The sequence below is a fragment of the Ogataea philodendri genome (genome assembly GCF_020536065.1).
Source record: "Ogataea philodendri strain CBS6075 chromosome Unknown scaffold3, whole genome shotgun sequence".
Classification (NCBI taxonomy): Eukaryota; Fungi; Ascomycota; class Pichiomycetes; order Pichiales; family Pichiaceae; genus Ogataea; species Ogataea philodendri.
In genome coordinates, this window is record NW_025764099.1 from 66,275 (window position 1) to 91,865 (window position 25,591).

Here is a 25,591-nt window from a genome sequence, read left to right on the forward strand (position 1 = left end):
TTTATTTATGAGTAACCATCCCTCCGACTACATAGAGACGTCGCTGTCTCCAGAAGAGTCGCTTTCACGGGCCATTGCGCGGGAATTGGGCTCCTTCTCGGGAAAGGGCTCGTTCGCGCTGCCGGCTTCGCAATCAACTTGGACATTTACCCAGGGTCTGATCATCGGACAGGCTTCTGTGATTGTGTTGCTTGTTATGTTTATTAGATTCTTTGTGTTCAGCGAGAGCGCCCCCACCATGCCTGGGAACTCGAAAAAAGTCAAGGTTCCTGTTTTGAACACCCCAACAGCAGCTCAGGAAAACGAGGAGTCCACAATAGACGCAATTTTAGAGAAAACGTATTACGACGTGCGAAGCCATCAGCCAGAATCGTTGGATTGGTTCAACGTTCTTGTGGCGCAACTTATTTCGCAGTTCAGAAACGAGGCTCTTAATAACAACAATATACACCAGTCCCTGAACGAGATCTTCAGCTCAAGTCTGATCCCAGACTTTTTGGACAAAATCGTCATCACGGAGATCAGCATTGGGAACGACTTCCCGATCTTCAGCAACTGTCGCATCAAAAATACAGACGGCCGTCTGGAGGGTAAAATCGACGTGGACGTTGCAGATACGCTCACCTTGGGAGTGGAGACCAAACTGCTGATCAACCAGCCCAAACCGCTAGCGGCCTCTCTGCCAATCAAGCTGTCTGTGTCGATCGTGCGGTTCTCGGGCTGTTTAACGGTCTCACTGATCAGCAGCGCAGACGAGTCCGACGCAACAGATAACTCCGTCGGCCTGATGTTTTCGTTCAGTCCCGACTTCAGGCTCGAGTTCGAGATCGAATCGCTGATCGGCTCGCGCACAAAGCTCGATAACGTCCCGCGCGTGAGTTCCATCATTGAAAATACGCTGCGGAACTGGTTCATCGAGCGCTGCATCGAGCCCCGCTTCCAGTTCATCAAACTTCCTAGTCTGTGGCCCCGCAAAAAGACCACCAGACAAACAACCACCGCCGATGACGAAGAAACCTTATAGATACTCAATGGACAGTCCAGTTCAAAATGGATCCTCGTACGGATCGTCCTCGTCGTAATCGTCGTCTTTCTCGAACTCGTAAACGATCGCTCCTCCAACAGCTCCCAGAGACTCCTGTGCCTCCAGGAACGGCAGGTCGACCTTTTCCCTTTCCAGTTTCTGCTTATGTGTGGTTGTGAGATTGAACGTGGTGAGATTCTCCAAGAGCTCTTCCTCGTTGGGCTGCTCTGTGGACTCCTGTTTGACTGTGTATTCGTGTGTAAGGGTGTCGATCTCAAAGACATGCTCGAGCGACCGGCCAGACTTGCGTCTGTACACCATGCGTGCCTCAAACTTGGGTCTATTAGCGACACCGACAGGGAACTCGAGTCTGTGCGAGGCAACCTCGAGCTCCTCGTCGCTCAGAGTACTTAGAGGTCGCAGCTCGAATATGGTGGTAGCCATGAACATGAGCGTCTGCAACGCGGAGGCCATATTTTGGTAACCTGCTGGCTTTTCTGCTGGAACGGATGTGTGGTAGTCAGCACACACCACCGTTGTTGGAGAGATGAGGCTGCGCAAAAGGCTGTTGAGTTGATTTATTGGAACATAGTTGATGGAGTCAATGATTATGAGGGTCTTCGGACCGTGTTTGATTCCCTTGCTAATCTGCTCAACAGAAAGCTCGGAGCACTGGATAAACTCGTCGACTTCGGGTCGATTCAGGGTCTCAAAGGATAGATACACCGTATGGATATTCTGGCTCTTTGCCTTGTGCAGAAGTTCTTTCTGAAGATAAGATCCCGTCTGGAGCACTGTATCAAGCACCAAAATCAAAGGGGATGACTCTTTCAGCGAGATCACCCTGTTCAAAAGAACAGTCGCAGAGTTCTGGGAATTCATTGTACGGAATAATTTTTCAATATTTTTTAAGCTTATTAACATCGACATTTAACTCTGTATAGAAAAGTTTCCGTACCAGCGGCTAGTGGGGGGGTAATCAGTAAATGCCTTCGTGGTAATTCAGGTCTCCATCGTTTGTGTCGTACGAGTACTCGCCACCTAGGTGCGCTTCTTCGAATTCTTCTCCGCGATTGATCTCTTCTGTCGGGTCATTGTAGTAAGATTTGTTAACTAGGAACGTGATCAACCGAGACTGGAACTCAATGATATCCTGCCGACTGGCGAACTCAACTTCAGATTCTTCCGGGGTCGACGCGGTCGACAATTCCACCACGGGGGGGTAGCACTCGTTGTACCAGGTCTCTTTGCTCTGGTTGGGATAGGCAGGAACATTGACTATCCATTTATCTACTTTCTCCTTGTGGGGCATGTTTGCAGCCTGTCTAGGATTGAACTCGGAAGGAAACCGTTGCATTTCTGAATATGACATTATATCTCTCTCGTGCTCGTTCGGGAGGATGAAAATCGGCTGTATTGGTGGAGACAGTGGGGAATGATCCTGTGGTCGCTGTTTGCTAGGCGAGGTGGTGCTCATCTGTCTCGGAGGCTGGTTGGACACCAGAAACGGCGTGAGCTGGCCGATTGGAATCGGTGATCCCGAAACCGCTAGATCTCCATTTGTTTCAGGAACATCCTGCAGTTCCTTGAAGAGGTTGTAGCAGGTCTTCTGGTCTGTGTTGCCGAACTTGGGCACAAACTTGTTTTGCGACCTTGACTGGCTGGCCAGGTTCGGCATCGAATGCGGGTGGTCGGGCGTGTATGCCATCATAAATTCCTGGGCCGGCTTTCTTTTACTGGCAATTGGCGTGTGTAGCTAGGGTGTTAGATCTGGCGCGGGGGGGTGTTTGGGCTCAACATACTTTGAAGTCTGCCATGAGTCAAATATCCGGTGGCTATACACAAATTGACGGTCGAGTTCGTTATCGCCCAAAGAAAAAGGGATGATATAAATATCCTTGATCCAGAAATATTTGGGCCCCGGGCCCCGCGCCAAGTCGATCGACCCCTAATTTTTTTATTTCATAATCTATTCACTAGTCTGGCAGATGGGTGTTCACGGACTCTGGGACATTGTGGGACCGACCGCGCGGCCGGTCCGTCTGGAGGCCATGTCGAAGAAGCGTCTTGCCGTTGACGCTTCTATTTGGATCTACCAGTTTCTCAAGGCCGTGCGAGACAAGCAGGGCAATCAACTGATCAATTCGCACATAGTTGGGTTTTTCCGCCGTATTTGCAAACTGCTGTATTTTGGCATACGTCCGGTGTTTGTGTTTGATGGTGGGGCACCGATCCTCAAGCGCCAGACGATTGTGCGTCGTCGTGAAAAAAGAGAAGGCAATAAACAGACCGCAGAGCAGATGGCGAAAAACCTGCTTGCGAGACAACTTCAGAACCGCGCAGAGCAACGTCTAAGCAGCCCGCCAAAGTCAAAGCCGAAGGCAACGTTCAAAGAGGTGTCGACGGATAAGTTACAAGGAGGACAGTATTATGAGGATAACAACTATTTCGACACCAGAGAAAAGCCCAAAGAGCCTGCCAAAAAAGATGGCAAGATGTTCAGGAGACAGGACGAGTATGATCTGCCACAACTGGACAGTTTCAAAGTGGAGAAGAACGACCAACGGATGATCACGGACTACGAGTACGAACGACTAACCTCTGATCTCCAGGACGAGCTGGGAGGTATTGACTTGGAGACGATCGACCCCAAGTCTGCAGACTTTGCTAGGCTCCCACTGTCGACCCAATATATCGTTTTGTCTCATTTGCGCTTGAGGTCTCGACTCAGAATGGGCTACACAAAACAACAGCTGGAGACTCTATTCCCAGATAGTATGGATTTTTCCAAGTTCCAGATCCAAATGGTCCAAAAACGGAACTTTCTCACACAAAGACTAATGAATGTTGCTGGAATGGACGACATCGATCCCGAAGTCCAATCAAGGCGGATTGCGAGCGACAGGGACAGAATGTACGAATTGAAGAGAAACGAAAATGGATATACTTTGTCGATTGACGACAATGGACAGTCTGCAGACCAGGCCATTGATCTGGATAGTGATAATGATGATGAGGATCTGGAGGATGTTCTTGAGGACGTGACAGATATAACTCCGTCTGGGCCTCCACTCGTCAAGGCACAGGTCTCAAAACCTGTGAGAACTGTTTCCGAGTCTGTTTCCAACCCTATCTTTGTTGGTGAGGTCGAAACCGAGGAAAAGGACGAAGACCAGACAATGGCCATGATTCAGTCTCTGTACGATTATGCCAACACTAACAACGCTGGAGTGAAACAGGCAAAAGAGATGTCTGAAGAGGATCAGCTCCGTGAGGCGATTGAAAGATCCAAGCAGGATTACTATAATATGGTTGAGCAGGAGGAAAACGAAGAGCAAAAAGATCCATTTGATTTTGGACCTGCTCCTCCGCTTATTCTGTCTGAACAGTCTTTGGGAACTAACATGGATAAGGTGACCAACAAGAATGTTGATATTCCAAAGTTTGATTTCAAGAACAGTTTGTTTGCAAGTGATTCAAAGAAGCAAGAAAAACAGGAAACACCGATTTGGTTCCAGCAGAAGTTGCCGGAGAGAATCCACGACGATGTTTCTCAGAAGACGCAAGCACCAGAGCAGACTGAAGACGAGAAGGCGGGGCTGTACCATTATGACGATATCGAAAACTATCTGGAGCCGGAGATCGAGTCTGAGGATGAGGAGGTTGACCTGGCCAAGAGCTCCAGTCCTGAGGCAGAGATTGAGGATCTCACATCCAAAGGAGATGAAGAGGATCCAATTGATCTGGATTTGGAGGACGTGATTGAAGAGAGGCATGTACAGGTGGATCAGGAAGCCGCACAAAAGAAGCGAGTTGATGTGGACTTGGAAGAAGTTGCGGAAAAAAAGCCGATAGACATTCAGGATTTAGAGCCGTCAGCCCGGTCAGAGACTCCAGAAGTCTCTAAAGAACCCGAATCGGCTAGGTTTGAGTCTCCAGAAGAATCCAATGAGGTTCCTTCTGTCGAATCTGAGGAGCCTGTGTCTGAGTCTTCTAAACAAGAAAATCAGCCAGAGATCCTGGATTATGTCTTTTCCGACGAAGAGGAATTGGAACAGAACTTGGAAAACGAGGAGGCAGCGTACGAGAAGTTTGTTGGCGACGTGAAGTCCACCAGACCTGTCAAGTCAAGCGGATCTTTCTGGTCGATGGACGACGAGGTGAAGCTACAAGAAAATCTCAAGAAGCAGAAAAGAGACGCTGATGAGGTGACTGTGAAGATGGTTTTGGACGTCCAGGACCTGCTTTCGCGGTTTGGACTGCCCTACATCACTGCGCCGATGGAGGCAGAGGCTCAATGCGCTGAGCTGCTCCGACTAAACCTGGTGGATGGAATCATCACCGACGACTCGGATTGTTTCCTGTTTGGCGGCGACCGGGTCTACAAAAACATGTTCAACGAGAAGAACTTTGTGGAGTGCTACCAGATGGAAGATTTGGAAAGAGACATGGGACTGAACCGACAAATACTGATAGAAATTGCTCTTCTTTTGGGAAGTGACTATACAGACGGAATAAAGGGTGTGGGCAAGGTTGCAGCGATGGAAATTCTTGCCGAGTTCAAGAGTCTTGAGAACTTCAAGCAATGGTGGCTGAAATATCAAGATGGACACATTGACGAGTCCACAGAAACCTCTATTAAACGAAAGCTGCGCAAGACCTTAAAAAAAACAGGTCTCTTCTTGACGCCGGAGTTTCCTGATAAGCGGGTGATAGATGCGTATTTGCATCCGGAGGTGGACCATGATAAGACAGAGTTCAAGTGGGGGTATCCGAATCTGGACAAACTCCGCGCGTTCCTTATGTACAATGTCGGATGGAACGACGAGAAAGTGGACAGCATTCTTTTGCCGATCATCCAGAACATGAACAAGCCCCAGACCAGCATCGAGGAGTTTTTCCCCGTTGAGATGGTGAGGCGGCGGAGAGAGCTGGCCATTGGCCAGCGGCTGAAAAATGCAACGTCTCGGTTACGGAACGGAGATGATTCGGAGCCACCCGAGATGGAGCAGCAGCCAGCGCAGCCCAAAAAACGGCGGAAACGCGCCTGATTCACGACCAGATTGTCGGATCGTATCCTTCTGTGACCTCCTGGTCGTTGCCGTACAGCTGTTGCCAATTGACAAAGCCACCTCTAAGCACATAGACATTGACATCTGGGACAGGGTCCTGGTCAGATAAGAACCGCAAGAATCTCATGGCAGCAGATGGACCACGCTGTTGGGATAATGCACAGTGGAAAACAACGCTATCTGCCTTGGTGTCCTTCATTTGCTGCAAAATGGCGCTACAATTGGCACCGACCCGAGAACTGGGGACGTGGAGCCCAGACCGAATGTGGCCGCCAATATAGTCGGAGTCTCTCACATCCACAACAAGAAATTGAGAACCCTGGTTAGTAGACTTCTGCGAAAACCACTGCCGCAGCGTCACCGGCTCCAGGTACTTAACGTTGGCAATAGAAACCATTAGATATATTTATTTGGAATAATTTTTTTCTACCTAAGATTGCCCTATTTTGGCTTTTTGGATCGCCGGCCTCTTTTCGTCACCACCGGCTTGTCTTCTTCTTCGCTTTCAAATTCCGAATGGCTATCCATTCCGACCCAATCCTTGAAGTTATCAATGAGACTCCGCCTTGAAGATGAGCTTTCTAGGCCGTTTGCATTGTACCTGGATGCAAAAGAATCTGCAGGCGAATCTGCAGGCGAGTTTTCGTTCTTCCTATTTTTCAGAAATTCTCGAACCTCGGTATACAGATCACGTGAAGCGTTGTTGAGACTGTCGTTTGTCTTCTTCCAGTAAGACCGGAAGTCGTTGATTTGCTTTTTCAAGTCCAGCTCGTTCTTCTTGAGCCATGAAACATTCAGCTCTTTTCTGGTGGCTCCCCTGGCAAAGTTCCGCATGAGGTATTTGTCGTAGTCGCGGATGATCTTGGTGATGATATCACTGGTGCTGATTCCTTCGGTTCTCTGGGTGGCCAGAAACATGCCTGCCTGCTTCATCGGCTTGTAGATGTCGTCGATCCCCTGTGCTTCGTACGGAAGATCATCGTGCGCACAGAAATCGATCTTGTGTTTTCTCAGAAAATCAATCGTCAGGATCCACGGTGCGTCCTCGATCACCTCATCCACCCACTTGCAGTGTCTCAACGTCTCGTACCGCTGCTTGTCGCTTAGAACTGTGAGTCCCTTGCGTTTGTGCGTTTCAACATCGTTTGGAATGCCAACCACCAGTGTCACGCTCGGGAACGCCTTCTTGCATTGCTCCAGCTGTCTCATGTGACCCAGATGGAACAGATCAAACACTCCGTCTGCATAGATGCGAATTGGACGGTCCTCAGGAGGTGGGTTGAGCTTGAACCCCTTTGGACGATACTTTCTGTACTCGGGCGATAACAGCTCGTCGTACTCCTTTTCGCGCTTGCGGAACGCCTCCTCTTCCTTGGTGGACCGTGTCTTGGGCTTCTTCACCACCTGGATCTCCTGCGCGTCCTCAGCGTCTTCCTGTTCAGAATCTTCCGATCTTGCTCTCTTGTTTGATTTTTTAAATAGCTTGGTGAACGAGTCCGTCTTGATCAAACTGTTCATAGATAGCGTCCGCGCGAGCACATTGTTCCCGTTAAATGGGTCGGGGCTCGCCGATTCCTGCTTGGGTTCCATAATTGAAAATCCTTCTTTGGTAATGCCAATATTAAATGAAAGAAAACTCCAGACACCACCTGTTTTCAAAAAGTTCAAAAACGTCTTGTGTTAGCTCCTATGGCTGAACTCGGGAAGAACATCTCCGTTTTGCTGGAAAACGCCACCAAAAACCTGTCGACGACGGTGAACGAGGCCATCAACCACAAGAACGTCAAGTTGCCTCCCGCTCTTAACTTGTTCTTGTCGAATGGTTTCTCTCACAACCAGGAGCTTAGCTCATCGCAAATCGTCGAGGGCCTCAATTCGTCCATTTCGCGAGAAATTTACGTCTCCTTGGAGTACCTTGCGCGGCTGATGACCCACCAGAACGCAGATTCCGAGGTGGTCCAATTCTTTCCCCACGTCATCAAAAATATAACCTCGCCAGATCTCAAAGTTAAACGACTCGTGTACACAATTCTTCTCCGCTACAACCATGTGCAGCAGGACATCGCACTGCTCTCCATCAATGCCATCCAGAAATCCCTCACCGATAAGAATTGTATCAATCGAGCCCTAGCCATCAGAACGTTGAGTGGTATAAGAATCCCAGCTATACTGCCTATCCTAATTCTGTCCATGAAAAAGACAGTTTCGGACTCATCGCCGCTGGTTCGTTCGGCGACGGCTATTGCCATCACGAAATGTTTTCTGCTCGACGATAGTCTGAACAAGAATCGCGATTTGTCGGCCGCCTTGACTGACGAGTCCTCAATCCCTGCTCAGCTATACCAGTTGTTAGAAACTTTGCTCAGCGATACAGATCCAAAAGTCTTGAGTTCAGCTCTGGGAACATTTTATACTATCTTCCCCGGATATATGGATCTAATTCACCCAAGGTTCACCCATTTGGTTTCAAGACTGAACTTCTTGGAAGACTCGGCCAAAACTGTGTTGATTGATCTGGCAACAGACTATTCCAAACTCTACTTGCCTCAGCCAACAGAATCCTCCCTATGTGTGGAGCTTGTTCTCCTGGACTCCAAACTAAAACCGTTCATCTACTCTTCCTCTGCAAACGTCGTGTTAAGTATGATCCGTTTCTACTACAACGTGCTGCCGTTCAAACTGAATGAGATTCCGCTTTCCAAGGTTCTGATCAAATTCCTCGGGAACGATGAGTCAAGCATATACATCTTGAGCGAGATTCTGTACCTGTTGGATCGTGGCGTTCTGAGTTTCACTGGATCCCAACTGACAAACTTCCTTCCACTGCCAAACGAGATCCAGAAAGTGAGCGATTTGAAACTTTCGATTCTTGTCCGTTTGATCAACCCACAGACCTTTGATATGATATTCGACGAGCTCGTGTTTCTGGTTGATACAAGTAACCGATTCCTGAAGTTGACTGTTATCAAATTGTTGAACCAGTTGCATGCTACCACTCCCGAGCAACATCAGAAAATTGGCCAGCTATTCTTGAACAAGCTAGGATCTGAGAAAGACGAGCTTCTGGTGGCAGAGTACGTTACAGGATTAAGAATGATTGTTCAGACCGATCTGCAGCACAATATTGACATTTTGATCAAGTTGACAGGAAAATTAGTCAACGATAGCGATTTGTCGTCTTTGGCAAAGGCCTCGATCATCTGGCTGATTGGTGAGTTCTCGTATAGTCAGTTTGACGAGCCGAAGTGCATAGCTTTTCACGACTACCTACCGGACCTGATGAGAATTCTGGTGCAGAGTTTCAGAGACGAAGAATACCTGGTCAAGCTTGAGATTTTAACTGCTCTGACAAAAATCATTTCAAAGGAAATGTATACATCCAAGCAGCAAGGAGAGACCTACAATTTCGACAATATGGTTTGGAAGATGTTTAATCTGGTGCTTCAGTTCACGAAATATGACACTAGTTTGGACCTGAAGGACAGATCGCGGTTGATCGGTTCTTTATTGCCCAATGTTGTATACACTGACCCAGACGTCAACGCAAACACCGCTCTGGATTTCCGCGCCTATTACAATGAAAAAAGCCACATTATAGAACAGTGCTACGAGAAGCTGAACGAGGTTGATTTTTCAGTCTTACTGTTCCACACGTCCAAGTACTCTCCAGTTTCTTCTGCCACCATTGACGAAGACAACAGCATCAGCACATACAACAAAGTGACTCCTGATAAACTGAATCCTGAGTTGTTGGAGTACTACAACGAACTCCGTGCCCAAGAGTTCCAGCTGAAAGACTACGGACATTTCAAGTCGGTGTCACAATCAAGCGTGAGACAGCCGGTTGTGGTGAACTCTCCAGTACCCGTCACCGCAGAAACCAAGTCGGCAGCCAAGAAGTACAAGTTGCAAACTCTGGACGACTTCCTGAAGGAAAAGGGCAAGTCGGGCGTCTTTGGTGGCAGTGACGACGAACAATCTGAAGACGAAAGCGATGAGGAGTCGGAAAATGCTAGTCAAATATGATTATACGTGCATTTAACAATTTTTATTTTTCAAACTCCAATGTCGTCGTTCCTCGGTCTGGGAGGATCCAAAACCAACGCCAACAGCGGCTCGTCGCTGGGCTCCGCGCAAGCACAACAGATCAAAGAACAAGTGAAAACGTCCATTGCCACGGAAATGGCCACCGCATACGCCACCTCTCTGGTCAACTCGTTGACTGAAAACTGTTTCGACAAGTGTATTCTCCAGCCATCATCGAGCCTCTCTTCTGTGGAAGAGCACTGTATCAACGACTGTGCGTCGAAGTTCATGAGATCTTGGAATTTGATTTCCAAGTCTTACATCTCCAGAATCAACAACAGCTCGCAATAGGGTGCTTCTAGATAGATCTACGACCAAAGTTTCTGTATGTATTGTATCAACATGTTGTTGTGTCAAATTGGGCTCTGGGCTCGTTTAACCTCTGCATATCTGTGCATAACCGGTTATGTAGTCTGAGAAGGTCAGAATAGGCCAGGAACCACCATGGTGAGCTGCACAAGGGCCGGGGCGGAAGTGGGAAGACACCCGTACACCAGACCGTGTGAAAGAAAAAAATATCTGGAAAATAGTAGTGAAGGATGAGTGTGCTTGTTCCGCGGATTGGTTTGCGGGCTACGGCGCTATTTGGAGGCCGCCATGTGGCTGGATCCTACAGATTTTATTCTGTGAAGGGAAAACTGGACGATGACGATGATTTGAATTTTGACGCAGTTGACGTTTTGAAAAAACCGGCTCCAGGAGAACAGTCTGATTCTGAATTGCGGTCGTTTGACTGGTACAGTCGGTTCCAAAAGGCACCACCAAAGGGAAAGAAGACTGTTTCGAAAAGAGTGAAGAATCTGCAAAACGAGCTCAACAAATATACCACTATGGAGACGATTGAAAAGCTTGCTCCCGATTTCCTGGCAGCTTTCAACAACAGTTTAATTGATTTCGGTGATAACTTTCTGGGAGATGCTGTGGAGGAGGAGGATACGCTCAGGGCGATCGCCGAGACCGAGGGAAAGGAGGTTGCGTACTACCAGGCGGCTGTTGGGCTGTTGAAGGGTCAAACTGATATTGAGATTTTGAATTCGCGGCTTGAGACTCCCAGAGAGGAGTTTGACGACGAGATTTACAGCCGGTTTGTCGATGAGCTGAACAAGGACGAAGAGTCGTTCAATATTCAGTCTTTGTTGCAAGAGTATGCGAAACTCCCTGTTCCTCGTGCCAAACATATCCAGCCAGAGGATCTGGAGTTGTTTCTGGAACAGTTCAAGTTATATGCCTTTTATTTGAACGTTGAGCTTGTTGATCTTGTTTTCCAGGATGTCATTGACGCTGGGATGATGATCACTCAAGAAGAGCTCCATAGAAGCTTGAGCTGTCAGCTTGCTACCGGCAAGGTGTTTGGCCAGGAAGCGTATCAGGAGTTTTCTAAGGTGATTACTGAAACCGGTTTTGCGTTGAACATTGACAGTTACAACATGTTCCTCACTGCCTGTGTTGTTTCCAAGAACACTGACTTGTTTGGGCAAATTTTGAATGATATTAACGAGGCAGGGTTGCAACCATCCAGAACAACTTTCCAGCTAATGGCTGTTTACTCCGGTCTATCCAAGGACATTAACAAGCTTCTGAACCTGCTGGAAATCCGTCTGGTGACCATTCCGCTACTGCTCGATGCTTCAGATATTTCGAGCTTCGCGGGAGCACTGATGGACGTTGGCCAGCCACAGCTTGCTAACGACCTGATCAACATCCCGCTACTGATGAGAGATATGTGTCTACACCACCATGAGCTGGATTTGGCCGAGTACCAGGAGAGAAGCTTGGAAAACGAGCTGAAACTGATTCCATATCACTCTCCGCTGGAAATGTTTGATTTCCTAACCAGGAACATGACGCTGTTTCCGTTCTACCCTGACGTTCCGGAATGGACGTTCGATGTTTACGCCGAGCGCTGTGAAACATTCCAAGACATCCGTGGCATCGTGGAAAACGTGGTGTCTAACAACATTGGGGTGTCAATTCCTGTGGCTGTGAAGTATATGGAGCTATTCTACAAGGAAAGAGAGAGCCTCAAGAGAGACGAGTTGCTTGCTGTCACGACAGAACTTTTAAGCTCCACAGAAGATAAGGCGCTATTTCTACTTACAAACCCTGCCATGATTCAGTTGGTGGTGGACCTTGCCCAGCATTTCGTGAAAACCGGTGAACTGTCAAACAATAGCGTGACCACACGAGCTTTGCAAGATTTACAACACGAGTTGCAATCAGGCGCCGAGTTGTCAACAGAGGACGCGTTCCATCGGAGATTACGCAATGTGTCAAGTCTCCTTAGTCACCCGTTACAGGAAGAGCCTTAGTGACTAATATCGGAGAAGTGTGGAACTTTTCTGTGTTATCGGAGTAAAAGTGTGGCTGGTGGTTTTAAAACTTGCTCATACTTTTTCCTCGCAATTTTTTTTCATGTACCTGCACATATTGAAAAACACCCTGGCGGCTTGCAAATCATTGACACAATGCGCGTGACTCGATGTTTATGACTCCACCAAGGTGTAATCTACTACGGAAAATTTTTTTTTAGTGGTGTCCCTGTGGCTTCATGTGGCTAATGTGCCTCGATTTTGTGTAGTTTATATAAATGTGGGAGAGTACCTCAAGTTTTCCTATAGATCTTCATCATGATGTTCCTCCACGATCAATTCTGCATCGTTGACAACAAAGAATTGGACCAATTCTCAAACAGCATCTACTGCTCTGAGGAATGCCAAGCAAAGGATTCTCTTTACGATTCTTCCGTCAAAGTTCTACCTAATACCAGCAAGTTGGTCACTTACTCCACAACAAACTTTAAAACCCCTTTCCAGGACACTACAGAGGAATACGACGGCGACTTTTTCGCACTAGAGGATGTCCACACAAACTCATACACAACAGCTTCTGAAACATCGTCGCGTCGATCGACGCACTCGGGATCGCTCCCCTCGTTGCTGGACGACACGCCCGCATTGGATTTGTACGATGCTGACGAAACCGTGGAAGTGCATCATTGTGACCTGCAGGACTGGACACAGCCAGGACTTGTGGACTTTGGCGATAGATGGCTTTACGAGGCACCAAAGCTCCAGGACGATTCCTGGGGACGCAAACTTACCCGCCAACCATCCCCTTCTGCCACACGTCCTTCAGCTGACTCCGCTTCGCACAACTACCAGCTGTGGCTCTCTCGCGTGAAATGAACCTCACACTATGTACTATGTACCCGCATTGGAATTTAATGATCCCCCACCCGTATTAAGAAAAAAAATGTTGGTGTAGAGTTGTTGATGTGGCATTTTTTCCTCAGTTTCGCGTTCTCGTTTAGCATGTCGGTGGAGGAAAAAAAGATATATCAGTTCCCCTATTTAAATTGAAGTGCAACCCTCTTTATTAATTCATATATTTCACCTATAATCATCATGACGCGTCCTCAAAATGTCGGTATCAAGGCCTTGGAGATCTATATTCCAGGTCAATACGTGAGCCAGACCGAGCTCGAAGCCTTTGATGGTGTTTCTGCTGGAAAGTACACCATCGGTCTAGGACAAACCAAGATGGCGTTTGTCAACGACAGAGAAGACATCTACTCGATGGCCTTGACTGTCTGCAACAACTTGTTGAAGAACTACAAGATCGACCCTAACTCTATCGGTAGATTAGAGGTGGGAACAGAGACTTTGCTCGACAAGAGTAAGAGTGCCAAGTCTGTCTTGATGCAGCTGTTTGGTGAGAACACCGACATCGAAGGTATTGACACCTTGAACGCTTGTTACGGTGGTACCAACGCCGTGTTTAATGCCATTAACTGGGTGGAATCGTCCGCTTGGGATGGAAGAGACGCGATCGTCGTTTGTGGAGACATTGCCATTTACGAGAAAGGTGCTGCCAGACCAACCGGTGGTGCAGGTACTGTTGCTATGTTGATTGGTCCTGATGCTCCAATCACTTTCGAGCCAATCAGAGGTACTTTCATGCAACACGCATACGACTTCTACAAGCCAAACTTCGTCTCTGAGTACCCTGTTGTGGACGGTCACTTCTCCCAAACTTGTTACATTAAAGCTGTTGATGAATGTTATGCCAGCTACTCCAAGAAGGCTGCTGCCAAGGGTCTTTCCAAGACCAAGACTGTTGGCGTGAAGTTCTTTGACTACAACTGTTTCCACGTTCCAAACTGTAAGCTTGTGGCCAAGTCTTACGGAAGAATGTTGTACAACGACTTTAGAGAGGACCCATCCATCCTACCAGATGTTGACGCTCAGTTGGCTACCCAAGAATATGAGAGCTCTTTGACTGACAAGGCTTTGGAGAAGACTTTCGTCACCGCTGCCAAGGGTCTCCACAAGGAGAGAGTTGGTGCTTCTTTGGAAGTTGGAACCAACGTTGGAAACATGTACACTGGTTCCGTTTACGGTTCTTTGGCCTCCCTGCTGTTCTACGTCGGAAACGACGCTTTGCAGGGTAAGAGAATTGGTTTGTTTTCTTACGGTTCTGGTCTGGCTGCCTCTCTCTTCTCTGCCAAGGTTACTGGCGACATCTCGCACATTGTCAAAGTTCTAGACATCCAAAACAAGCTTGACAGCAGAAAGCACAGAACTCCTGAGGAGTACGAGGCTGGCTTGAGCCTCAGAGAGAAGATCCACTTGCAGAAGTCTTTCAAGCCAACTGGTGACATCGACTACATTCCAAAGGGATCTTTCTACCTCACCGAGATTGATGACAAGTTCAGAAGAGTTTACGAGGTGAAAAAATAAATTTGCTTACTCCAATACAATACATATTCTCATTGCTGGATATTTCATCCTCTCCAAACCATCAATCCTCCCACAAGGATCATTGCTATTGACACATACCATAACAGGTCATAATCATACTTGTGTTTCCTCACAGCATTAGTTTTGTATCTATTTTCTAAAGATCTCTTAACCTTTTTAGATAAAGCTGTGGAAGAAGCTGCTGCGGTACTGCCTGAATCAGTTGAGTTTGCTGTGGGATTCATGGTGATGGTTGGTAACATTTGCGGTGGTCTGTAAGCCAAGTAAAGAGGTTGCATTGGAGAACCGTCACTTTCGTACAGCTGCAACTTGTATCTGCCGTGGTAGGAGTCCAAGCTGACTGCATAGGATTTGAAAATCTCTTTCTGTGAATATCTGCTGTAAACTGAGACGCCGTTGTCGTTGCATGGGTCACTCAATAACTGTCTACCGTCCACCGCAAATGGTGTAAGGATGATGGAGCCGCTGGAATTGACTTCGTAGGTACCGTGTTGGAAAATCAATGCGGCGACAGCACACGAGTGGTTCTTTGGGTTCGGAGTCACCTGATAAATGGCCTCCTCAAAGTATCCATCGTCGTGGAACGAGTAGCTGATTCCTGGCAACGCAGGCTCGATTAGAAGCTCGTCTATAGGATCGTAGAAGCCAGGTCCAGTGAACACCGTGTTCGACTTGGATGACCAGGTACCGTTGAGACTTGTGCTCGAGTCATCTGCAGCTCCGATAGAGGAGTATATTGCGAAAAACGCCAGTAATTTCAACCAACTCATAATACAAGAATGCTTTTCCAAATATGTTTTCAATATTTTTGTGAATTTCTCCTTTAAAATTCTGTTTTACTATAATTATCACAGCCTTTGCTCAGCCACTGTGGCAAAGCATTCTGGTCCTAAACAAGAGAACGAAAAAAATTATATTAGATAATCCATCATGTCCAACAGAGTGATCCAGTACGAGGATCGTAAAGTTGACGGCGGACACACAACCAAACTCACTGGTGGGTATTCGATTCCGCAACAGTTTCGGCAAGAATTGAGCGATGAGGCCGAGACTTATGAAGACCCTTTAACAAGAAAGGCTAATCAAAAGGCAATTTCCGCTAGAGAGAACTCCTATCAACAGCGCAAATATGACTCTATGCACAGGTTGGAAGATGAGTCGCAGTCTGAGGGATACAGGAAGACTATGGAACAACGATTTAAGGGAAAAAAAGATCAAGAACAGGAAGATAATACACAAAATGATAATCAGGTGCAAAAAAGAGATCGCACTCCTCCTCGTCGTGAGCGAAAACGACGGTGGGATGTGGGCGCCTCCGAGGAACCGGAGGTCTCCGAAGAACCAAAACGTAAATCCAGATGGGAAGAGGAACCTGCTGTGCAAACTTCCCAAATTCCCGTTGTTGATGGCATTCCGTTGACAGAGGAAAACCTTAACATCCTTCTCCCCAGTGGATTCCGCAAGATTCCAGCGCCCCTTGATTATAAGCCAGACGATTCTATTCCTCCAGATTTGACTTCTTTCAATTCTCTGACAAATGTCGATCAATACGTGATTCCTGAAGAAAGTACTCTTGTTCAAGAGTTCAAGTATCACAACCCCCAATTAATTCACGATGTTCCTGGTCTGAAAGAAATCCAGTTTTTCAAGGAGGCTGATATGAAGGTGTTTGGTAAGCTCATCACCACAAAAGACGTCAACGTGGAGACTCTCAGTAATGACCAGAAGAAAGAGATCCAGTGTATGAAATTAATCTTGATGATCAAGAACGGTTCTCCTCAAGTCAGAAAAGTCTCCTTACGACAGCTGCAAGAAAATGCACGTTATTTTGGTGCCGATCATATATTCAACGTCATTTTGCCACTATTGATGAGCAAGTCGTTGGAAGACCAGGAACGCCATTTACTGGTTAAAGTTGTCGGAAGAGTTCTTTTTAGACTTGAAGAACTCATCAGGCCGTACGCACATAAAATCCTTGTCGTCATTATGCCGCTTCTGATTGATGAAGACATGGTCACACGACTGGAAGGCCGGGAAATTATTTCTAATCTTTCCAAGGCTGCTGGCCTGGCACATATGATTTCTGTCCTTCGTCCAGACATTGACCATTCCGATGACTATGTTCGGAACACTGTCGCCAGAACCTTTGCAGTTGTTGCATCATCTCTTGGAATCCAGTCGCTACTACCATTTTTGCGTGCTGTTTGTGGCTCCAAGAAAAGCTGGCTCGCAAGACACACTGGAGTGAAAATTGTCCAGCAGATTGCAATTCTTATGGGTTCAAGTATATTACCATATTTGAACGGACTCGTTGGCTGCATTGGGAGGTTAATTTCGGACGAAAACTTGAATGTTCGAACTATGGCCGCTATGGCCATCAGCAACCTGGCTGAATCTTCTGCTCCTTATGGTTTTGATGCTTTTGAAAAGATTCTTGATCCATTGTGGCAAGGCTTGCGTCGTCATAGAGGAAGAGGTCTTGCAGCTTTTTTGCGTGCCCTGGGCTACATCATTCCACTCATGGATGAGGAGTACAGCAATTACTACACTAGAGAAGTTTTCAGAGTGCTGACAAGGGAATTTTCATCACCTGAAGATGAAATGAAACGTACAGTTTTGAGGATCATCAACCAATGTTGTTCCATTGAAGTTGTGGATGGACGTGTATTCAAAGAAGGCAAACTCGTTCAAGAGTTTTTCCAGAACTTTTGGAACAGAAGAACTGCTCTTGATTCCAGAATATCGCGGATGTGTGTGGACGCATCTGTCTCTCTGTCCAACAAGATTGGCCCAAATGCGGTGATTGGCCAGATGTTGGTTCCTATGAAGGACGAGTCTGAGACTTTCCGTCGGATGGCCGTCGAAACGTCGAGCAGGATTGTTCAACAGCATGGGTCGTTCGACCTCGATGACAGAACTGTCGAGAGGTTGTTGGATGCACTGCTATTTTCGTTCCAACACCAAACACTCGATGATTCCGTTGTGTTGAATGGATTTGGTAACATCTTGGTGTCGCTCGGCGTGAGAATCAAACCGCATCTCATGAGTATTATGAGTGCTGTGTTGTACCGACTAAAGAACAAGACTCCAGAAGTCCGACAACAAGCTGCTGACTTAATTGCACGCACCAGTGTTGTTTTGAAGATATGCGACCAGGAAGACATGTTGGTTCGATTAAGCTCTATTCTTTATGAGTCGCTAGGAGAAGTGTACCCCGACGTTTTGGGCTCGATTTTGAATGCTATGCGCAGCGTGATACAAAATCTTGGAGTCGAGCTAGTGAACCCTCCTATTGCCCAAATTCTAGCAACTTTGACCCCAATTTTGAGGAACAGACATGAAAAGGTTCAAGAGACCACTATCAATCTTATTGGAGACATTGCTGATAAGGGTAAAGAGTACATCAACCACCGTGAGTGGATGAGAATCAGTTTCGAGCTGTTGGAAATGCTCAAGGCTCGCAAGAAGCAAATTCGTAAGAGCGCAAATACCACCTTTGGACTAATTGCTCGTGCGATCGGGCCTGCGGATGTCTTGGTGACTCTACTGAACAATCTGCGAGTGCAAGAGCGGCAACTGCGTGTTTGCACGGCTGTGGCAATCGGTATTGTTGCAGACACCTGTTCTCCATACACTGTTCTGCCGGCCTTGATGAACGAGTACCGGTTTTTTGACCGAAACGTGCAGAACGGAGTGCTCAAGTCGCTGTCGTTTATGTTTGAGTACATTGGCGACATGGGCGGAGATTATGTGTATGCCGTTTTGACGCTTTTGCAGGATGCCTTCACAGACCGCGATCTGGTCCACCGACAAACGGCATCGACTGTGGTTAAACACATGGCTTTGGGCTGTGCAGGCCTTGGCTACGAGGATGCGTTTCTGCATTACTTGAACCTGATCTGGCCCAACGTGATGGAGTCGTCGCCCCACGTGATCGTACGGATCTTGGAGAGCGTGGAGGCCATACGGGTCGCCGTTGGATACGGCATTGTTATGAATTACGCAATTAGTGGGCTGTACCACCCGGCTAGCAAAGTGCGGCATGCATATTGGCAGATCCACAATAGCATGTATTTGAACAACAGCGATGCCTTGGTTCCGTACCATCCACGACTTGAGGCTATTGGTGAGGAGTTGAAGCCGACTCCACCTCAAGTTTGTTTTGATACAACCGACTACAGCGTCCAGGAGCTAGATATGTGGATTTAATCCTAATATAGATTGCTAGTTAAAAATCTTATTGTTGCCGAGTAAAATCTGAAACATGGGGCTGTGCAGTGAAAAGGTAGCAGGAGACAACGAAATGTTGATAGGAAACCGAAAAATATGGATGGTGGTACGGGTGGCATGTACGCGCGTCAGCTGGAGCTGAGCAACGTCCTGAGTACTCAGATTCGCAACGTCCAAGGCGAGTCGAAGCAATTGGTCCACCACCTGGCCAAAGTGAAGCAGCAGGTGAAAGATGCAACCTTGGAAAGTATGAGTGGCAATTGCACCAGGATTGGACCAGTGCGGTTACAGAACCATCGAACGCTACGGGGCCATTTCAACAAGGTGCTAACTGTGAGTTGGCATCCCGACAACAGGCATTTGGCCACGGCAGCCCAGGACGGGTTTCTCCTGTTCTGGGACTCCACCTCGGGCCTGAAAAAGAACCTGATAAGACTGGATGACCCGTACATCATTTGCAGCGATATTTCACCAAACGGACACATGGTGGCCACTGGAGGGCTGGAGAATGCCTGCATTATTTACAAACTACACTCATCACCAGATTCCGAAACGTCTCCGAAAAACTCTATAGTGTCCATCTTCAAGGGTCACAGGGAATACATCAGCGATCTGAGCTTTGTTGGTAACTCGCAAGTTCTCACCAGCTCGGGGGATAAATCTATTGTGCTATGGGACATGGAGAAAGGTACCCGTTGCAACAGCTTTAATGGCCATCTTGGTGACGTTTTGGGATTATCAGTGAATCCAAGAGACCCAAATATGTTTGTTTCGTGTTCTTCCGATCGGTTCTCGAACCTGTGGGATGTTCGAAGTCCACTCAACAGACGACAATTTCAAACTTCGCAAACGCATGACTCGTCGGCCGTTAAATTCTTCCCCGACGGCTATTCTTTTGCATGCGGGACGGACGACGGAGAAGTGAAGCTTTTCGATATTCGATCGGACTGCGAGCTCTCGAACTATCCTGTGAGACAAGTTCATCAGCACTTTCGCTCATACAAGCCAGAAGAGCAGGTGGTGGAAGACTCTGCTTCGTCAATGAAACTGAGCACGAAATCATCGATGGTGGCAGCTTTGGATAATCCAGGAGTGCTCTCTATCGACTTTTCAAAGTCGGGAAGATTGCTATTTGCATCATATGCAGAATATTCGTCGGTGGTGGTCTGGGACTGCGTCATGGGGACTATCATAGGAACGCTCGATGGACACCGAGACTCTGTCAGTAAAATCAAGATATCCCCAGACGGACTGGGAATAGCCACTGCCTCACGAGACCATACTACAAGAATCTGGTCTGTATAGGAGATAAAATTGACTAGGCGCATGTATTGTATACACTTTTAACGTACATCTACATTTATTCCACCCGCTTCTTGACGTAGTCCCACAAACTTTTCAGCAATGTGTCTGGCAAGGTGTACAGGTCCATGGTGAACTCGCCGTTCTCCACGTCATTTTTCACGCTCATTTCTGGGGTCTTGTTGTCGTTGATCATCTGCACCACGCCCAAAAGATCGTCCTCGGACAGTTTTGTGAGATGCTCGGCCAATTGCTCCAGATCGATGCCTCCCTTCACGGCAGCACCCTTGAGCTTCTTTGTAGTTCTCGAATCGGTCACAGGGGCCTTTCTTTTAACTGCGGCGGCCGGGCCGGACGATAGACCTGGGGTTGGTGTTCCGCTCGTAATTCCAGCGCCTGGTGTGGCAGAGGCTTCGCCTGAGCTTGGAATAGGCCCGGTCTTGGCCAATTCTGCAAGAAGTGCTGGCTTGGTTGTGTTGACGGTAATTGGGGTGTCGATAACATATTTGTCCTTCATAAAATTAAGATCGTGATTGATCTTTCTGTCGCCACCTTTCTCCAGCAAAGTGAGCGTGATTGGGATGTCGAATCCTCCCCATCCCTGTTCCTGAATTCTGAAGGGCGGTTTCTTGAAAGACCGCACAGGGTTAGCAAACGTAGGATGTAAGTGGTACGTGACCTTGTCGAATAAGGTCGCCGGCTGCTCGATGCCCTTGTCGTCTACGAGCGAGATTTGGATGGCCCACTCCCGCATTGGGAATCCTTCTTGCACGGGAGGGATGTCTTTGAGAATTTGCTGCGTAGTTGTCACTCTGACCGTTCTCTTCACTTCAACCATGGCAATTGCGACAACAAAATTTTTTCAAAACGTGAACTCGAATATTGTGGTGCAAGAAGGGGGAAGTCCTGGTGGGGAGAAGTATACGGTGGGGGAGAGATGAATAACAGAGTGTGACTACTGGCGGTTATAAAACGCCGGTTGAACCAAAAACTACACGTTAGGCTTTACATCTTTTGGAGAACCCCCTGTCGTTTAGAACCCAACGCCTCGGGTTTCATCTGAAACGAGTTGATAGCATCAGTGAGGGAACTTGATAGGCTTTAGCGTTGTAGGTTTATAGATCCGCTTCTATGCGACAGTCTTGTATCTATATTTGTTTTACAACACCCTGTCTTCTTATACTGACTAAAATGTTTCGCCCCGCCCCGCGACGCAGCATGCAGAAGATTACAGAGCCAATTTGTAGAAATGGTAGCAAAGCGATTTTAGCACCATTTATCAAATCTTCGATGCAGGATCACAATATTGGGTTTTATATCTCTACTGAACCAGCACAAATCAAGTCCGTAGCACCAACTGCCTATTTATTTATTCCTCGTGGTTTAGATACTCAGCCGCGATTATTGGTTGCAGTGAAAGTTTTTTCCTTGTGCATTTTTGTAACCTGAAAACAACCCCCCCTTCTTTCTATGTCCGCTGTTACAACAGGTGTTTCCGTGGATTCGACCAGAGTGTCGAAAACCAAGAACCTGGGAACTCTCACCGAGAACCCAGATGTCAAAACTGCTATCAACACCAACGGAGACGTGTTCACCGCTCCGGACTACAGTTTCAAGCAGATCCTGGACGCTATTCCAAAGCACTGCTTTGAAAGATCCCTTCCTTGGTCTCTGCACTACGTGTTCAGAGATATCGCCGCCATGTTTGTTATTGGATACGTTGGAACCACCTATATTCCTTACGTGGAATCTAAATTTTTGAGATTTGTCCTTTACAACGTCCAATCTTTCTGTATCAGTTTGTTCGGGTTCGGTCTTTGGATTTTGGCTCACGAGTGTGGCCACGGTGCTTTCAGTAAGTATCAAAATGTGAACGATTTTGTTGGCTGGGTGCTCCACTCCTACGTCGGTGTTCCTTACTTCTCGTGGAAGTACTCCCACGCCAAACACCACCAACAAACTGGTAACATGCAGAAGGATACCGTTTTTATTCCATGGAAAAAAGAGGAACTGTTGAAGAATTCTGAGCATGACGATATCTACGAAATCATTCACGATACACCTATTTATGCCGTGGTGAAGTTGATCGGCCAACAAATTGGCGGCCTTCAACTTTACCTCTCAACAAATGCTACCGGTCAACCATACCCTGGTTGGTCCAAGATTGGCAAGAGTCACTTCAATCCATCCTCTCCATTGTTCACTAACGAGCAATATTGGTACATTCTCATCTCTGATCTCGGGCTCGGGCTCGTGGTCTTGGGAGTGTACTTCTGGTACAAGCAGCTTGGTGGGCTTAACATGGTGGTCAACTGGTTTGTGCCTTACCTGTGGATCAATCACTGGCTTGTTTTCGTGACTTTCTTACAACACACCGACCCTACCTTGCCTCACTACGATGACTCGGAATGGTCTTTTGCCAAGGGAGCTGCTGCCACCATCGATAGAGACTTTGGTTTTATCGGTCGTCACATCTTCCACGGTATTATCGACACCCACGTGTTGCACCACTACGTTTCCCGCATTCCATTCTACAACGCTGAGGAAGCTACCGATGCCATCAAGAAGGTTATGGGTCAACACTACAGATCCACCGACGAGAACATGTGGAAGTCGTTGTGGAAATGTTTGAGATCCTGTCAATTTGTTGATGGAAACAACGGTATTTATATGTATAGAAACACCAACGGTATTGGTGTTGCCCCATAGATTGTTAAGTGCTGTTTACTTTATATTTTCAGTCTTTTTATCGTTTTAGAGACTACAGATTAATAAACTCCATTTTTAAAAAATAAAGATCGTTCAGATTACGATCACTCCGAAAATGAAAAGTGTGGCAACCATTCCAATAATAACACTCTTAGCGTCCAGTCTTGAAGAGCCATTACTGAAGTCCACATCAGCGTTCGATAAAGGAAGATCCTTGTATGGGTTGAAACCATCAAGGACACTTTCAAATTCCTCGTCCTCGAACAGATCCTTAGTAGAGTTCTTGGTCGAGTTGATTGGCAAGGCACCGTTCTTGCCAGAAGTGGAGGAATTGCTTTTGGTTGAGGATTTCGGCGAGCTCTGAGGCAAGCTAGTGGAACTTGCAACAGAGATAAGTGTAGATTTGTAGGTGGAAGTTGGATGCAGAGGTTCAGTAGTTGGTGGAGGTGAAAAGACAGAAGAAACAAATTGAACAAGCTCCTCGTAATAGGACACAGTTTCCTCACTGCTTGTAGTGATTGCTTTGTCCTTGCCAATAACAAAGTCCAATTTGCCGCTGGTGGTGGGCACAGCAAAAACGTCGTCTGTGGAGGAGGGAGCAGAGGTGATGGAAGCCACAGGAGTGCTGCTGACAACGGGCGATAGACTTGACAAAGGCAAGGAGGCAACAGTGGTTGTCGTACGATTGAGGAAAATCGTTGAAAGTTCTAAAGTAGGCGTCTCCTCCAATTCTGGAGTGACAGTGGTGGTCGCTGTGGTGACAACCTGGTGAAGAGTTCTAGTGACGGTCACGTAAACCGTTGATGGCTCGAGTGTGATGTAAACCACATTCACAAGCTGATCCAAATCAACGTTCTCTAATGGGTTTTTAGCTTCTTGGGCGACAACAGGATTAGCGGCCTGTTCTTCCAAGACGTCAAAGTTGAACACTTTAGCCTTTTCAGCACTAACAGAATGCGGAAGCCAGCATAGAGCGGCTGGTAAGTAAATTAACTGAGAAAGCTTCATTGAATGTCTGATAAAGTGCCCTTGAGTTGATTCAAGAGATTAAGTGGGGGCGAAAAGGGATTTATAGAAAAAAAGGGCAGCGTTTCCTGAATTTTTTTGAGACCACTCAGTTTAGACGCCAGAAGAGATTACCTAATACAAAACAAATTTATGATGAAAAGTTACTATTCACTCATATTAACCTGGTACTTACTCCTCCTTGACGAGACCCTCTCTCTTCTCAGAGATTCTTTGCTGTCTTCTCTCTCTAGCGGCTCTGTTTCTCAATCTTCTAGCCTCGGCCTCCTCCTTCAAAGCCTTCTCTCTGGCAGCCTCAGCCTTAGCCTGGATGATGTGCTCGACCAAAGCTCTCTTGTGTTTGAAAGTGTTACCCTTGGCAGACTTGTACAAGGAGTGGTAAAGATGTCTGTCAATCTTTCCAGAAGCTCTGTATTTAGCAAGAAGACGTCTCAGGACTCTCAATCTTCTCATCCACAGAACCTCAGATGGCATTCTAGCCTCAGCAGTACCCTTTCTCTTACCGTAACCCATGTGTCTTCCACCTCTTCTGGACTCAGCCAAAGCTCTGGCGTGGGATCTGGAGTGGACGGTAACTGGCTTCTTGACAATTGTACCATTTCTGAACAATTTTCTGATGGCCTGTCTAGAGTTGGCTTGGGCGATCTCGGTGGTCTCGTTAGGGTCCAACCAGACCTTTCTCTTACCACAGCTCAACACAGATGCTGCGAGTCTCTTTTGAGTACGTAGGTTAGCCCTATAATGTTAGTTTAATGGTGGATCTGTTGTTGGTACTTACATTTTGTTGATACCCAAGTTTGTCTGAATAAGTTAATATAAAATTTTCAAAATTTGTCCAGCAAACCGGTCTGCGTGTAAAGCCCTGGTGAATTGTCACGTGACGAGACAAAAAAATTATTTCTACAAAATAAAAAAAGAGGAATTGGGCAATGGTGAAATTTCGCGACGCCCAAAAGTGGAGGATGGCCGACGGTTGCCAAAATGTTTTACTTCAAATTAAGGTTTAATGCGGCTGGCATCCCGCCTCGCACCAATGAAATTTTGTCAGGTGAGATTTTTACTTTTTTAATATTTATTCCGAATCGTTAAACAGAATGGCACATTCTGCAAGATCCAAGTCTAAACTCAAGGCGAAAAAGGAAAAGGTGTCTGCAAAGGACTCTGATTATTACAAACTTGTCGAGCGGCGCACGGAGCGGTTGGCAAAGAAACTGCAGGAAAAAGTGAGCAGCGAAGACAAAAAGAATATTTCCGAAGAACCGACGATGGAAGTGGATACGAAGGTGAGTACCTCAGGCTGGAGGTCATCTCGAAACAATCGTTACAAGAAAAATCACTCAAGCAAGCGCAATAAATCCATCAAGTTTTGACGTAGTGCATAG

The 25,591-nt window shown here is 47.0% G+C and overlaps 24 protein-coding genes across 24 annotated transcripts; 13 read left to right on the forward strand and 11 right to left on the reverse strand.

The window, feature by feature from the left end:
- Positions 1-7: 7 nt before the first annotated feature.
- Positions 8-1,024, forward strand: OGAPHI_005451 (uncharacterized protein; the record flags this gene model as incomplete). The annotated part of the gene is made up of 1 exon (XM_046206637.1): positions 8-1,024. The coding sequence occupies one exon, from the start codon at positions 8-10 to the stop codon at positions 1,022-1,024; it is 1,017 nt and encodes a 338-aa protein (XP_046059292.1).
- OGAPHI_005452 (uncharacterized protein) lies at positions 361-888 on the reverse strand (the record flags this gene model as incomplete). The annotated part of the gene is made up of 1 exon (XM_046206638.1): positions 361-888. One exon carries the CDS (start codon positions 886-888, stop codon positions 361-363), a length of 528 nt encoding a protein of 175 aa, XP_046059293.1.
- A 21-nt stretch (positions 1,025-1,045) lies between the features above and the next one.
- OGAPHI_005453 (uncharacterized protein) lies at positions 1,046-1,906 on the reverse strand (the record flags this gene model as incomplete). Its single annotated transcript, XM_046206639.1, has 1 exon — positions 1,046-1,906. One exon carries the CDS (start codon positions 1,904-1,906, stop codon positions 1,046-1,048), a length of 861 nt encoding a protein of 286 aa, XP_046059294.1.
- A 97-nt stretch (positions 1,907-2,003) lies between these two features.
- Positions 2,004-4,211, reverse strand: OGAPHI_005454 (uncharacterized protein; the record flags this gene model as incomplete). Its single annotated transcript, XM_046206640.1, has 2 exons — positions 2,004-2,780; positions 3,972-4,211. The coding sequence occupies 2 exons, from the start codon at positions 4,209-4,211 to the stop codon at positions 2,004-2,006; spliced, it is 1,017 nt and encodes a 338-aa protein (XP_046059295.1).
- On the forward strand, positions 3,013-6,075 carry OGAPHI_005455 (uncharacterized protein; the record flags this gene model as incomplete). Its single annotated transcript, XM_046206641.1, has 1 exon — positions 3,013-6,075. The coding sequence occupies one exon, from the start codon at positions 3,013-3,015 to the stop codon at positions 6,073-6,075; it is 3,063 nt and encodes a 1,020-aa protein (XP_046059296.1).
- A 1-nt stretch (position 6,076) lies between these two features.
- On the reverse strand, positions 6,077-6,493 carry OGAPHI_005456 (uncharacterized protein; the record flags this gene model as incomplete). Its single annotated transcript, XM_046206642.1, has 1 exon — positions 6,077-6,493. One exon carries the CDS (start codon positions 6,491-6,493, stop codon positions 6,077-6,079), a length of 417 nt encoding a protein of 138 aa, XP_046059297.1.
- Positions 6,494-6,537: 44 nt separating this feature from the next.
- OGAPHI_005457 (uncharacterized protein) lies at positions 6,538-7,686 on the reverse strand (the record flags this gene model as incomplete). Its single annotated transcript, XM_046206643.1, has 1 exon — positions 6,538-7,686. The coding sequence occupies one exon, from the start codon at positions 7,684-7,686 to the stop codon at positions 6,538-6,540; it is 1,149 nt and encodes a 382-aa protein (XP_046059298.1).
- On the forward strand, positions 6,650-7,203 carry OGAPHI_005458 (uncharacterized protein; the record flags this gene model as incomplete). Its single annotated transcript, XM_046206645.1, has 2 exons — positions 6,650-6,775; positions 6,895-7,203. The coding sequence occupies 2 exons, from the start codon at positions 6,650-6,652 to the stop codon at positions 7,201-7,203; spliced, it is 435 nt and encodes a 144-aa protein (XP_046059299.1).
- A 99-nt stretch (positions 7,687-7,785) lies between the features above and the next one.
- On the forward strand, positions 7,786-10,122 carry OGAPHI_005459 (uncharacterized protein; the record flags this gene model as incomplete). The annotated part of the gene is made up of 1 exon (XM_046206646.1): positions 7,786-10,122. The coding sequence occupies one exon, from the start codon at positions 7,786-7,788 to the stop codon at positions 10,120-10,122; it is 2,337 nt and encodes a 778-aa protein (XP_046059300.1).
- Positions 10,123-10,151: 29 nt separating this feature from the next.
- OGAPHI_005460 (uncharacterized protein) lies at positions 10,152-10,412 on the reverse strand (the record flags this gene model as incomplete). Its single annotated transcript, XM_046206647.1, has 1 exon — positions 10,152-10,412. The coding sequence occupies one exon, from the start codon at positions 10,410-10,412 to the stop codon at positions 10,152-10,154; it is 261 nt and encodes an 86-aa protein (XP_046059301.1).
- On the forward strand, positions 10,162-10,473 carry OGAPHI_005461 (uncharacterized protein; the record flags this gene model as incomplete). Its single annotated transcript, XM_046206648.1, has 1 exon — positions 10,162-10,473. The coding sequence occupies one exon, from the start codon at positions 10,162-10,164 to the stop codon at positions 10,471-10,473; it is 312 nt and encodes a 103-aa protein (XP_046059302.1).
- Positions 10,474-10,721: 248 nt separating this feature from the next.
- Positions 10,722-12,491, forward strand: OGAPHI_005462 (uncharacterized protein; the record flags this gene model as incomplete). The annotated part of the gene is made up of 1 exon (XM_046206649.1): positions 10,722-12,491. One exon carries the CDS (start codon positions 10,722-10,724, stop codon positions 12,489-12,491), a length of 1,770 nt encoding a protein of 589 aa, XP_046059303.1.
- A 318-nt stretch (positions 12,492-12,809) lies between these two features.
- On the forward strand, positions 12,810-13,367 carry OGAPHI_005463 (uncharacterized protein; the record flags this gene model as incomplete). The annotated part of the gene is made up of 1 exon (XM_046206650.1): positions 12,810-13,367. The coding sequence occupies one exon, from the start codon at positions 12,810-12,812 to the stop codon at positions 13,365-13,367; it is 558 nt and encodes a 185-aa protein (XP_046059304.1).
- Positions 13,368-13,586: 219 nt separating this feature from the next.
- Positions 13,587-14,921, forward strand: OGAPHI_005464 (uncharacterized protein; the record flags this gene model as incomplete). Its single annotated transcript, XM_046206651.1, has 1 exon — positions 13,587-14,921. The coding sequence occupies one exon, from the start codon at positions 13,587-13,589 to the stop codon at positions 14,919-14,921; it is 1,335 nt and encodes a 444-aa protein (XP_046059305.1).
- On the reverse strand, positions 13,824-15,712 carry OGAPHI_005465 (uncharacterized protein; the record flags this gene model as incomplete). Its single annotated transcript, XM_046206652.1, has 3 exons — positions 13,824-14,187; positions 14,413-14,667; positions 15,021-15,712. 3 exons carry the CDS (start codon positions 15,710-15,712, stop codon positions 13,824-13,826), a joined length of 1,311 nt encoding a protein of 436 aa, XP_046059306.1.
- Positions 15,713-15,872: 160 nt separating this feature from the next.
- On the forward strand, positions 15,873-19,151 carry OGAPHI_005466 (uncharacterized protein; the record flags this gene model as incomplete). Its single annotated transcript, XM_046206653.1, has 1 exon — positions 15,873-19,151. The coding sequence occupies one exon, from the start codon at positions 15,873-15,875 to the stop codon at positions 19,149-19,151; it is 3,279 nt and encodes a 1,092-aa protein (XP_046059307.1).
- Positions 19,152-19,268: 117 nt separating this feature from the next.
- OGAPHI_005467 (uncharacterized protein) lies at positions 19,269-20,477 on the forward strand (the record flags this gene model as incomplete). Its single annotated transcript, XM_046206654.1, has 1 exon — positions 19,269-20,477. One exon carries the CDS (start codon positions 19,269-19,271, stop codon positions 20,475-20,477), a length of 1,209 nt encoding a protein of 402 aa, XP_046059308.1.
- On the reverse strand, positions 20,156-20,500 carry OGAPHI_005468 (uncharacterized protein; the record flags this gene model as incomplete). The annotated part of the gene is made up of 1 exon (XM_046206656.1): positions 20,156-20,500. The coding sequence occupies one exon, from the start codon at positions 20,498-20,500 to the stop codon at positions 20,156-20,158; it is 345 nt and encodes a 114-aa protein (XP_046059309.1).
- A 32-nt stretch (positions 20,501-20,532) lies between these two features.
- OGAPHI_005469 (uncharacterized protein) lies at positions 20,533-21,312 on the reverse strand (the record flags this gene model as incomplete). Its single annotated transcript, XM_046206657.1, has 1 exon — positions 20,533-21,312. One exon carries the CDS (start codon positions 21,310-21,312, stop codon positions 20,533-20,535), a length of 780 nt encoding a protein of 259 aa, XP_046059310.1.
- A 563-nt stretch (positions 21,313-21,875) lies between these two features.
- Positions 21,876-24,191, reverse strand: OGAPHI_005470 (uncharacterized protein; the record flags this gene model as incomplete). Its single annotated transcript, XM_046206658.1, has 3 exons — positions 21,876-22,264; positions 22,610-22,802; positions 23,286-24,191. 3 exons carry the CDS (start codon positions 24,189-24,191, stop codon positions 21,876-21,878), a joined length of 1,488 nt encoding a protein of 495 aa, XP_046059311.1.
- OGAPHI_005471 (uncharacterized protein) lies at positions 21,945-23,183 on the forward strand (the record flags this gene model as incomplete). Its single annotated transcript, XM_046206659.1, has 1 exon — positions 21,945-23,183. One exon carries the CDS (start codon positions 21,945-21,947, stop codon positions 23,181-23,183), a length of 1,239 nt encoding a protein of 412 aa, XP_046059312.1.
- On the forward strand, positions 23,299-23,547 carry OGAPHI_005472 (uncharacterized protein; the record flags this gene model as incomplete). The annotated part of the gene is made up of 1 exon (XM_046206660.1): positions 23,299-23,547. The coding sequence occupies one exon, from the start codon at positions 23,299-23,301 to the stop codon at positions 23,545-23,547; it is 249 nt and encodes an 82-aa protein (XP_046059313.1).
- A 189-nt stretch (positions 24,192-24,380) lies between the features above and the next one.
- Positions 24,381-25,517, reverse strand: OGAPHI_005473 (uncharacterized protein; the record flags this gene model as incomplete). The annotated part of the gene is made up of 2 exons (XM_046206661.1): positions 24,381-24,945; positions 25,501-25,517. 2 exons carry the CDS (start codon positions 25,515-25,517, stop codon positions 24,381-24,383), a joined length of 582 nt encoding a protein of 193 aa, XP_046059314.1.
- Positions 24,594-25,579, forward strand: OGAPHI_005474 (uncharacterized protein; the record flags this gene model as incomplete). The annotated part of the gene is made up of 2 exons (XM_046206662.1): positions 24,594-24,934; positions 25,303-25,579. 2 exons carry the CDS (start codon positions 24,594-24,596, stop codon positions 25,577-25,579), a joined length of 618 nt encoding a protein of 205 aa, XP_046059315.1.
- Positions 25,580-25,591: the final 12 nt, after the last annotated feature.